Here is a 12,969-nt window from a genome sequence, read left to right as displayed (position 1 = left end):
AAAGGAAGTAAGAAACATGTAAAATAATGCCTGAAACATACTGTGGGCTAAATTAAAATACTTGAAAAAAATAGTTCAAACAACATACCAAATGTTGTGTCATTTCTACTGCAATAGGAGTAACTTCTTCACTATATTCACAGATCATTTTCTGAATTACGTTGGTAAGATCGTCATTTTCTGTTTCTCTTATAATGTGAAGCAGAGCCTGCATTACAGGTCTTATGAAAGGTGTGATGTATTCTTTAGCTGTAAGAAGAAACATAGCACATTTGCCTGAAACTTCTCAACATCTGATATCACATACGCCAAAGAGTTAAAAAGATATACTTCTACCCAAACTGGGAAGACAATGTTCCAGATTCCTATGACTGTCCACTGTATAATTATGTACAAAGACATTCCAGTATTTGGGCTGAGGTATGCTTTACCTTTTTCTTGATTGCTGATCAACACCTGAAGTGCAATAGCAGCTTCGACTTTAACAGGCATTTCCCTATCATCTATCAGACATCTTCTTGTCAGTTCTAAGGCTGTTTGCAGGTTTTGGTCACTTTTGAACTTTACTTCACAAAAATAATGGAGAACCCAGCAAGCCTTAAAATAAATAAACACACACAATGAGTTACTATAGCTAGCTTACATTGACCCAAGAAGTATTTCCATCCTCAAAGTTATTATGTATGGGAATTTGGAGGCTGGCCAGTGGTGAATGTGTCCAAAGAGACGACACTAGACCAGTACTATGATCCCAAGTCACTCTTTGGCTGCAGGGTATTTATGTGAATAGCAAAATCTGAATGCAAAACACAGACAGACACTGCTACCAGACACAGATGAAAACTGTGCACACATTACAGCAGCCATTTAACGATTTATATAAAACAAAAGCTTAAAATGAAATGCAGGCAGTCCCAAGGAAACAAATTAGATGTTCATAACCAATAAGAATTTTAAGTGTGAACAGGTCCACAGAGTTTTTATTTAGCCTTGCTTTCATATAAGAAAGGAAGAGCCTGGTGGAGCTAGAGAAAAAGCACCAGACTGCTAGACTGCTAAGTGCAAGGTTGTCAGTTCAAACCCACCTGTTTCCAGTAGAAAGAGGAGGCTTTCTGCTTCTGTAAAGACTCACAGCCTTGACAACCTCACATACGGTGGTCATTATGAATTGAAACTGACTCAATTTTTTTTTTTTTTTAAAGTATAAGAAAGGCTTAAGGTCTTTCTCATGATTGAAAAGGAAGTCTACATAAGTGTCCCTTTAGATGATGTAATTGTAAATTACTACATTTTTTTTTTTTTTTTTACTACAACATACCCTTGCTCTCATGTATCCCAGTTCACTGCTGAAGAGAGGGAACACATGATTCTGCAACATATATTCCATTTGATCTTTGTAAATCTTTTTCTGTAAAAATAAACAATTGTTTTTGGTACAGTTCCATAAATAATCATTACAAATTCTAAATAATCTAAAAGTGTTTTAAAAAAACAAACCACAAAACAACCTAATTACTGACTCATAATAAACTTTTAGTCTGTGTTGCTGAAACATAGTATCAAAACAAATATTCTTACCCTAGAACACAATCAAAAAGCACTGAATACATTGCTATACCTTCTTATATTATGTGATTAGAAAGTATGCTAAATCTTCATAGCAATTGTAGTTTAGTAATGTAAGTGTGAGTAGATTTTTCTCTGCCTTTAAAATCTCTCATAATGGAAAAAAAAGGAAAAGTCTTAAAGCTAATAATAGTTTTATGTTAATATCAATATTCTGGTTTTAAATTTTTCAGCATGATTATGAAGATGTTAACATTAGAGGAAGGGTGGTAAAGAGGAAGAAGAACTACAGATAACAACAAATAAAGGGGGAACTAATTTTTGTGATTTAACTCTAAGATTACTTCAAAAGAATAAAAGAGTTATATATAATTAACTTAGGAACGAACCCTAGTGATGATGCAAAACTTTATAGATGCTTGGTAGCTAATAGAAGGGTTGTGTCACAAAGCCATGATGTTCTAAAAATATCAATGAATGCATTTGCTTACAAACTTTCTTTACGGTCAATTTTTTGAGAAGCACTTCTACAACAGGCCAACAGTACACGTGGATGGAAAAACACACACACACACACAATATACCTTCAGAAGTATTTCAGCTAAAGAGCCTCCAACAGTACACGTGGATGGAAACACACACACACACACACACACACACACACACACAATATACCTTCAGAAGTATTTCAGCTAAAGAGCCAATCATATGCAAGGCTCCATCTTTTTTTCGAGGGTCAGCGTTTTGCTCTGTAAGAATCTGGTAGCAAAATCCCATAGTCTTTTGCAGCACCTAGATTAAAAAGTAGTTCTTTATTGTATATCCCAACTCATAAAACACATAGTGATAATAAAATTTTAACATAATTATTAAACCAGAATATCTGAACAAATTGTAAATGCCACAACAGAAAGTACCTACACATAAATAGCCTACCTCTTTCCTTTTACTACAAGCTGTAAATAAAAGTGTCTGGGCAGCAGTGGTAGGAGAAATAAAATCTTCAAATACATCTAGAGAACAAATAGAAAATTAAGACACAAAACAGCAACCTTAATTTTTTTTACCAAAATATTTTTTCTCACTCACACACACATACAACATGCAATCAGTGCTCTGTATAAAGTAGGCACTTACAATTTGGTAAATCTTTAATAAGGATTATGAACATGAACCCAGATCCCCAAACCTTTGCAAGTCTAATTCATCTTTTTTGTGCAGATTTCTTTAAATGCTAAGCCATTAATTTTTCCTTCATAACAAATACTACTATTCTGAGAATTCAACACTAGCCAAATTACAATTCCTTCTTTTCAGTGACTCAATGTGATTATAATTTCCAGTATCTGGTCTTAATTCCCATATATAAAATGACTGACGTGTGACCCAGAAGTATAGTTTAGACACTCATTGTTTAATCTTTACATACTGACATATATTTTGTTTCTAAAAAGTGAAAATTCCTTACCAAACTTCATACGTATATATTCATAAGGGTCTTCTTGCCAAAGTTCCTCATCAGCATCTGTATAGCACATCAATGGAAAAATAACATCTTGGATAATGCCCTGTAATTTAAAAATTAAAAAAAGCAACAATCTTAAATTGCTTTAAACCTTCGAATATTCTTGATGTCCTGAAAGAAAAGCAGCCCTGTAAAGAATGTAACTTAAAATTGCTCATATCAAAATTAAGTGATGAATTTTAGTGCAGTATTAGGTTTAATTATCAACCTACATATTCTTATTCTCCAGCAACTAGTATTTAGAAATATGACCTTTGTATACATAGGAGGCAGTTATGCATTTTGAGATTAATATATTGTGAAATTTTTATTTAAAGGGTTAAGCCTTTAAATAAAGCATGTACATTAAAAATAGCACATAAGTCAATTATTTTGAAAAACAATTTGGTGAACTAAAGTCTAACATGTTAACTAATCATAATCCTAGAGTAAGACCTTAAAAAAACACATTAAAGCAATCGTTTTAAACTAATATATAAGCTGAACATTTACAAAATACCTTTTACTTTTATGAGGGTCTTACACCTCAATTTTCTGTTCTACTTTCAAAACAATCACCAGAACTAGACTAAGTAACACAACTCAATAAAAATTACCTTTCAAGTTTTATGGCAATTAATGTTATTTCCATTATATTTGCTAAAAGAAAAAAAACAAGAACAAAAACCATTATTTCAGTAGAAAATTATTACTTGTATATGAGGCTTCAGATTCTTCCAGGTGAGGGCATGGGAAACTCCTTGATTAATATAATTTAATGTCTGCTGTAAAACTCGAGGAGCCATATACTGCTTTTCCTTGTACTGATATAACACCTTCAATAAAACCTTTGGAAAAAATTTAATCAAAAATCAAGTTTAAATAGAAATTTTAGCCACCTGTAAGACAGTAAAAGCATATTAACGCTTAACGCCTATGTCATCACAAAACAGCAGCCACATTCTTTTAAAAATAATTTTTCTAAATTATAAATTTGAGTAAGATTCAAGTCACTCAGTAACAAACTAAAGCTATTATGTGTGAAGGACTAGTTTCAGATTAAGCACAAAAAATGATAGAAAATTATATGTTGCCTATTGACTATGTCTCAACAAGTCTGACAGCCTTGTCTTTTTAAACATATCTTCTAGGAAAGATTTAATGCCTAAGAGTTCTCATTCTACTTGTTGCTTTACTGATTTCTCTAAGTATGGTCCACAGAATTTTTGAGATGGTATGTGATGTCAAGACCTTTATGTTACCAGAACAGATGATTCCTTGGAGAGAAGGACATCATGCCTGGTAAGGTAGAGATCAAGGAAAAAAGAGGAGGACCTTGTTAACAAGATAGACTGACACAGAGAATGCAATAGTGAGCTCAAATATGGCAAGGATTCTGAAGAGGGCACAGGTCTGGGTTATGTTTTGTTCTATTGTACATAGGGTCGCTATGACGCAGAATCAATTAAACAACACTTAACAACAACATTAACCAATGGAATGGTGTGCTAAACTGTATTCTGTAGCCTATATAATAGGACTTCAAAAAGTTAATGAAAAAATAGAAAAGAGGATAAAAGAATTCCTCCATGAACTTTTAAAATCCCCTTCGTACTTAAAGAACTAGCTGTATTCAAGAATGTCTTTAATGAAGCCAAAAAATTAGTAATATTATTAATCAGGAAATATATATCTGTTTTTGCTGTGAGATTTAGTTATAAGCAGAAATAGTATCAGGAAATTCTATCATATACCTTCAAAGAGGTGCTCAGTTATACTTATTTATTTGTATTTGTACATATGGCAGTGTCTCAAAAATGAATAAAACAAGCTTTTCACTTCAAGGACACTAATTTTACGAGCATTAAAATATCAAGGAAAAACTAGAATTCTGGAAAATGTAGCTTTCCAATATTTAAAGATATTTATAAGTTATGTGGCAATATTAATATTTTTCAAATTGTAAATTGAAGTGAGTTAACATTTTGAAGATCTGCATTAAGTCGATGTATCACCATTTTATAAATAACCAATAATGCATGCATGTTATATGCATTCAAGATACAATGCAAACCAATCAATTGGTTTTAATATGTTGTAGTTGTTAAATACCAATGAGTCAGTTTTGACTTATAGTGACCTTGTACAGGGTTTCTGAGGTTTTTAAATTTTGCAGAAGTAAAAAGCCTTATCTTTTTCCAGTGCAGTAGCGGGTTCAAACCTCAGACCTTGTGGTTCTCGGTCCAGCGTTTATTCTATGGAGCCACTGTGCTCCCAGGTTTTAATATAACAGGGCAAAACATGTTTGCTGTTAAAAGAATTTCAAATTCTACATTGCAATTAACCTGAAGAAAATTTTTTCACTAAATTTTGTTGAGATATCAAAGAATTTTCACAATTATCTGAGAAGATTATCAAAACCCCTCTCTCCCAACTACATTTCTATAAGGCTGTATTTTCTTAACTTACATTATCAAAACAAATTAAAACAGACTGAACATAGAAGCTACCTTCTATTAAGTTACACATTAAAGTTATTTTTTCATTTTAGAAGAAAAGGTATTTTCATATTAAAATATATTAGTTACTAATGATAAACCATTAAGTTTCAAATATGCATTTCTCTAGATATGAAAAAAAAAACCAACCCTCAAAATAAGATGACAAACTCAACAATGCTGTGCTTCTGCTTAGAAAAACGAAGACTTACTTGCTGGACACCAACAGCAAATGCCTTCAAAAATACCTCAGCAAATTCATTATACTCCTTGGAAACATTGCCAGGGCTTCCATATCTTAAAAAACATAAAATGCCAATTGTTCTTACACAAGACAATGATGAAAATATAAATTTAAAGCACTATGTATGAAAAAGTAGAGTTTACCTTTCAAAAAGTCTTGCTAAGATATGTAAAGCCCACTTCTTACATTTCCACCATGGCAACTCTGGTCTATCATCTTCTTCAACTTGAAGTGTTTCCTTTAAAAAGACATTTTATTTCAAGTTAGTAGAAGATGTTATTCATTATTCAGCATTACTGTAATCTAGAGACAGACAAACATGAGAAAACAGCTTCACAAGGAAGTGAATACTCCTCTAATGTTGGCCTTTCATCATAAAAGGCCAGATATGGGAAAGTACTGATCCTTCATTTCTTTACTGGTGGAGGTGGTTTTGTACCCAGTCCATTCTGACTCCTAACGACCCTGTATAGGGTTTCCAAGGCTGTAAATCTTTATGAGAGCAGAAAACCCCTATCTTTCTTCTTTAGAACGGCTGATAGATTTGAACCGTTGACTTTACAGTTAAAGCAGTGCAGCTTGTAATCCACTATGCTACTAGCATTCTTTCATTACTTGGTTATAAAAAGATATGCTTTAAAAATTCTTACAAAAGACTTAAATCCAAACACTGTAAGTCAAATTTATACATTCTTTCAGCTAATATCCACATAATATAAATTCAAGACCATGGTTATCATAGTTTAATTAAAATCAGTATAATTCATAATGCAATAGGCATTAGAAACCACATTCAGATAGATAAGTATAAATGCCAGAAAAAATATCAGAATTATTTGCTACAATACTATTTGTAATAGCAAAAAAAAAAAAAAGCCATGAATATAAACATTCATTAATAAAGGAACAGCTACACTATAAACAGCCATTAACAGACTACTACACTGTAAGTTTTATCATTATTATTGACCCAAGATGTCTGTATCATATTTTCAAGCCCAAATGCGGGAGTTAACAAGAAAGTAGATAAATTGTATACACTTCTGTGATAACACTGATATATACACTTAGGCAAAATCCTTCTGAAAGTTATCTTTAAAGTTACACACATATAACTACCCTATGACCCAATTCCATTCTTTGGCATTTATTAAAGGAAAACGAAAATAAATGTTCACACACAAAAAATTCATGTAAGAATACTCATAACAGTTGCTGGGCCTGGGGGCTCAGGACCATAGACATGGTAGACATCATAGTCAACTGGCAAAACATAGCTCATATACAATGTTCTACACATCCTAATTTGGCAAGTAGTTATCTCAAATACTAGTCACCATTAATAATAAAACTGTCTAAAGAACATTACAGGAAATATCAACTATAGTCCTCAGTAGATTATTATAAACATTTAGCAATATAAGAGAATACACAGAAACTTACATTAGGTACATCCCTGTTCACAACGGTCTTTAAAATTTCAATCCATTCTGTCAGGTTCTGTTGGTTTATCAGCTCCAGGGGCAGTGTATACTAAATTGAAATCAGAAATCAGTATTTTACAAAAAAAAAAAAAAGCCAACAAAAAACCACTTCCTTATAATCTTCACGATACCTACAAAAGAGTTTCAACCAATCCACATTACCTTGTTTTTATAAGATAGCAAATTTCTCTCTCTGATTTGGATAGATATCTATAGTGGTGCACAGTGGCAATGATAGTGGACACTTAACCTTGGTCCCAACTTTATAAAGACTTATTTTTACTTTCAGCATAACGTATGATATGTTTTATAGTTTTTCAATGAAAACATTGATTTATCAAGTTAAAGTTTTTATTCCAATGTTCTATGAGTTTTAGAGAGAAGGCATGGTTGTTAAATTTTTATCAAATTATTTCTCCAGCACTGATACAGGTTTTACTCTTAATGTGATATGAGTTAATCACATAAAGCCTCCACTGATCCATTCTTACATTCCTGGGATAAATCTTACTTCTTAACCAGCTGATAAACTATATCCTATTTAGGATTTTTTTTTTTTTTTTTTAAAACATCTATTTTTACAACTGAGGCAGGGCTTTATTTTGTTATAATGGTATGCTAGTTTCAAAGGAACACAAACACATTACAAAAGATTCATCTGGTATATCAATAAAATGCTCTTAGCATTAAGATGGTCAAAGCTCACATTAGAATGTCTCAAGGACAGGCATACTCAATGAAGTTCCCAGATCTGCCTGTCCACAAGTGTCTTGACACAGAGTGTCAGAGCCTGATCACACTCATTTGAACCCCCACGTAAACTGACATGATAAAATCGACAGATACAAGACATACAAACACACACCAAAAGAAAAAGATGTACACAACACATCACACACACAGAGACACCTAATACAAACATACACCAAGGATGGACATACACCCGCCACAGATTACAAAACCTCCATTAGAGTGTCTTTAAAAATCTGGCAAGAAAAACAAAATCCAACTAAGCAAGCTATCTTATAGGTACAGGTAAAGTTATAATTTAAATGAGATTTTAAAAATAAAGATTCATTGATAAAAAGAAATGAGTGTTTGAATTCTTAAAAGCTTGGGAGCAGCCATGTAAAAGTTACAACTATTGGTCTCTTCCCATTTAGATTAAAACAGATGGAAGGAAAACAAACGGTCAAAGAAGAAACCAGTCCACGGCATTAATAGTCCACATGAATCACAGCCTCCTCTATCTTGAAACCAGAGAAACTAGACGGTACCTGGCTACTACTAACAACCAACAGACAATAGAAAGTCTCATATAAAATGGGAGAGAAATGTAGAACCAAAACAAATTCCTAAAAAAGGCCAGACCTACTGGTAGCGTAGTGGTTACGAATCGGGCTGCGAACCTTAAGGTTAGCGATTCGAAACTACCAGCCGCTCCGCGGGAGAAAGATGAGGCTTTCTACTCCCGTAAAGATTTATACCCTCGGAAACCCTGTACAGGGTCGCTATGGGTCGGAACCGACTCGACGGCACTTAACAACAACAACTGGACCAAAGGAGACTAGAGGAACTCACAAGATTATCACCCGAAGATACACTTTGAACTTGGAATTGAAGCTATTTCCTCAGGTAACCTTTCAGTCAAACAGAGTGCATAAAAAAGACAAATTACACAGGTGAGTATTGTACCCTTTAAATGAGTCATTATATTACAGTTACTCAAAAGTTAAAATAAGAAGATAAGGGGTGGAAGGGAAGCTAGAGTAATAGAAACAGAACAAATGGAATGGAAATAAGGAGAATGCTGATGCAATTGTTAGAACCAATGTTGTTCTTGTGTGCTGTCATGGTGACCCTGTTGTGCAGATAACTGCCCCCACAGGACTACATAGGCATAATCATCAGCTATTTCTTCTGGAAGGGCAGCTGCCCACTAAACCTTTGTGCCACAGGTTCCATGTCAAAACCCATTGGACTGTACAAAACAAACACTGAGCCATAGTATAAATGATGGGCTTCAGTTATTATATGACATGACTATCAATCAGTTCATTAACACATATACCACAAGAATGCAAGATGAAAACAAGAGAAATAGATGCAGAGGGGGTGAGGCATATGGGAAAGCTGTACTTTCTATATTGCTTTGCTATAAATCTGAAACCACTCTACAAAACAAAATTTAAAAAACAAACAAAAGTTAAGTAAGTAGTGAGTGGTATGGCTTGAAGCAAAGGTCATGGTATTGTAGTTGTTCATAGCAACCCTGTACTGTTTCCAAGGAGCTAGTAGGCTTGAACTGCCAAGCTCATGGTTAGTAGTCCAATTTTTAATCTTACAGTGCCCACACACTAGGACTCCAAGGTCATGGTAGATGAGCTCAATCCTTATACAGCTATACAACAAAAAAGAATCAGATTTTAAATCCTGATAAAAACTCTGTCAGACAAGGATAAAAAAAGTTTATTAAAATTATTTTGAAAAGTTATGCTCGAGACTTTTATATTTTGTAATTTCTATATTCTTAGCAAATAATCCAGTAAGTTGTTGCACTTAAGTGCTGCCAAGTCAGTTCTGACTAATAATAGCAACCCTATACAGGGTTTCTGAGGAGCAGCTGGTGAGCTTGAACTGCCAGCCTTGCAGTCCAGCGCATCCATTTTCTAGTGTGTCACACCTAGAAATTATTAGTTTAATATATACATACATATACACTTATGAAAAATTACCTGAACAAGAGCATAGAAGATCTTGAATATTTGTTTTTGTATGAGGACAGACTGATCAGACTGATCAGGAAGAAGCTGGATAAACCGATCCTTTAGAACTGGCAAGAAATGCTGCATTGCTGCTACCAATGGACTCCGTTCCTCTGGTTTCTTGTACCTTTGGGCAGGAATACGAACTATTAAGAATTTACAACACAGTTTTATATAAGGACTTTTTAATTGCCCATGTTTGTTCACAAAAATATTAAGCAAATACTTCCTAACCAAACTTTAGATTCCTAGAAAAAAAAAAAACATCCTATGGAATAAATCAACAAACTAATGCAACTTGATAAAGTAATAATAGAATGTTATCTAATATTTACTGAGTATTTATTATGAGCTCAATAATCTTCAAGAACATCCTCATATTTCTGATTGAGAACTCTGAGGCACAAAGAAATGAAATGACTTCCTAATATTAAACATATAGACCCTCTCTACTTGTGAATATTGGCAAAACTGAGGATATACAATGATGTGGCGTTTTATTATGTATTGCCATCCTTTATTAATTTACAAGTGGGGGAAAAAAAGTATTGCTACAAAATCACAGAAACCGTTAATAATTAAAAAGTATCAAAATATGAAGTTGTTGGTTCATATCTAGGTCTATACACTTCTGAAGGCAGTGTTTTCATATCTTATAATCCCTTCCCCAAAAGAATTCTGTATTCTTCGATTTATACAACAGTTTGGGCATCCTCTAGGGAATCAAACTGTGTTCCTCAAGGGGCAAGATCAGGGCCATAAGATGGATGGGGTAAGGTTTCCCAACATTTTCTTAGAGGATAGCCCTTGCTACCCTTGAAAAACAAGTAGGTATACTGTCATGTTGGAAGAGAATTCCTTGAGACAACGTCCCTGGACTTTTCTTACTAGTGACTTTTCCCATTTTCTTAAAAATTTTTCCTAATAAGCCCTGTGATCATTCTATGCCCTTTAAGAAAATCTATCAAAACTACCACTCTTTTGAGTTCCCCTAAATAGTTGTCATAACCTTTTGGCCTTGTATTTAACTGATGCAGAAGATCCCTTTAGAAAGCAGTATTTTGACTGAATCTTCTTTTAAAGCACCCTACTGAAATTAAGAGAAGAGTTGCACGGGGTTTCAAGGAAGTATTTCCATTACCTTTCTATTTAATTTTTCCATGAACTCTTTGAAGTCCCTTTATATCACTGAGAGAACTTGTCTGCAGCTATCCACCAATCACAGTGACGTGTTTTAAACACATTTTGCTTGGAATAAACCTATGTATATATGAACTGGAACCCTAGTAACAATCCTTTAAAACTTACCCTCATTTAAAATAATACAAAACACCAAGCAGAAAATATTCTTTTTCTAAAAGCACTGTAAACCAGAAGCTCTTCTATAATTCCTGTGGGAATGAGCTTGACCTCAACAAGTTATTGATATTCATACTTTATTATAGCAGGTATAACAATGGGTTTGACTATTGGTGCTGTTAGAAATTTCAGTGGGAGTATTACTTATCAAGTATTATGCTGACCTCATTACCATTTTTCTAAAATCTGAAAAATTTTGGATTAATTTTTGTCCAGATTATAGATGTAAAATAAGGTGACTTCACTGAGAGATTTCTGCTTATAAAACCCTTAGGACTTTAATTCTTGAACAGTCAATACTGTTGAAAAGTCTGTTGGCTTATATTTTTAAATTAACTACTCAAATTTATAAGTTAGAGAGGCAGTCCATAATAGCAGAGTAGTCAGATGCCTCATAATGTCCTTCTTAAAACAAAGACCTGAGAAAAAAAGTGAATTAGTTATAGATAACAACTTTGGAATCCTGAGCATCAAAGGCAAAGCTGAAAAACTGGACGTTCACTAATCTCACAACTATGTTCCAACCCACCCCCAGTGTTTGAAGTGAGAAGACCTGTGGTCCCCTTACCCATTCCATTCCACTACCCATTAGCTGGGGTCCACAGACAGGAAGTACCACCCACCCCTTCTGTCACTCACACTGGACACCTACATACCAGTGGCACAGCCTCCTGCGAATATCCAAAGACTTGTGCCCACTTCAACCACTCACATACAGTGCAGCCTATCTGATACCACCAATGAAAAATTCTGTATCACCCAATTATGCACACAACAACTTAGGCCCTTTTACCCCAACCATCCAGCAACTAGCAATATTCATACACAGTACCCAATCTAGTGACCAGCGAGAGCAGTCTCTATACCCACAAGACAAGCAAACAAGAGGCCATTGCCCCTTCTTCCTGGAGAAAGGTGGTGAGAGTGATAGTGCAATCAGCATAGTAATCAAAATAGCAAATACACCCTGCCTACCCAGATAGAACAAACCAGAAATTCAGGAGACAGCAAACATATAATAAATAATAAAATTAGACGCTACATAATACTTCAGAACAAAACATCAAACCACACAAAGAGCAGTACAAGATGGCTCCAGAAACGGAACAAAATCAAGAACCAGCAAACTTTCTGTAGAAAGAAATGGTAATGAGCTACCTGATAAGGTATTTAGAAGATTAATTAGAAACAATACAAACACAGCAACTAGAAATTCAAAAGAACAAAAAACTTTAAAAATAGACAATATGATAGCATATAGAAGCAGAATTGAAACCACAGAAGACAAAATCAACAAAATATGACAACTCTGGCACCAATTTGTATTGGGGAAAAAAAAAAAAATCAAAAACATGTGGAACATTATCTAGAGGAAAAAGGTTTGTTTATGAGACTGGAGTTCCATAACAGAAGGCAATATAAAAACAAACAATCCTGAACATTTTTAAAGCATCTCATCTATACACCTTGAAAGAAAAATCTGTCAACCAAGATTTTTACAAGTATGTGCCAGATAACATCTGTTCAGGCAATGTCTAACCATATATAT

At 33.9% G+C, this 12,969-nt stretch overlaps 1 protein-coding gene across 1 annotated transcript in view; it reads right to left on the bottom strand.

The window, feature by feature from the left end:
* Nucleotides 1–12,969, bottom strand: part of IPO7 (importin 7) — a 67,416-nt gene that overhangs the window by 19,255 nt on the left and 35,192 nt on the right. The window contains exons 5-15 of the mRNA XM_006872995.1: nt 10,032–10,188; nt 7,256–7,345; nt 5,956–6,050; nt 5,781–5,865; nt 3,784–3,918; nt 3,035–3,134; nt 2,503–2,579; nt 2,242–2,358; nt 1,319–1,408; nt 432–597; nt 89–249 (exon numbers count right to left, since the gene is read on the bottom strand). Coding sequence (XP_006873057.1) covers nt 89–249; nt 432–597; nt 1,319–1,408; nt 2,242–2,358; nt 2,503–2,579; nt 3,035–3,134; nt 3,784–3,918; nt 5,781–5,865; nt 5,956–6,050; nt 7,256–7,345; nt 10,032–10,188 — 1,273 coding nt within the window. The remainder of the gene's footprint in view (nt 1–88; nt 250–431; nt 598–1,318; nt 1,409–2,241; nt 2,359–2,502; nt 2,580–3,034; nt 3,135–3,783; nt 3,919–5,780; nt 5,866–5,955; nt 6,051–7,255; nt 7,346–10,031; nt 10,189–12,969) is intronic.

The sequence above is a fragment of the Chrysochloris asiatica genome, unplaced genomic scaffold, assembly GCF_000296735.1.
Source record: "Chrysochloris asiatica unplaced genomic scaffold, ChrAsi1.0 scaffold00219, whole genome shotgun sequence".
Lineage (NCBI taxonomy): Eukaryota > Metazoa > Chordata > Mammalia > Afrosoricida > Chrysochloridae > Chrysochloris > Chrysochloris asiatica.
This window is presented reverse-complemented; position numbering and strand designations above follow the sequence as displayed.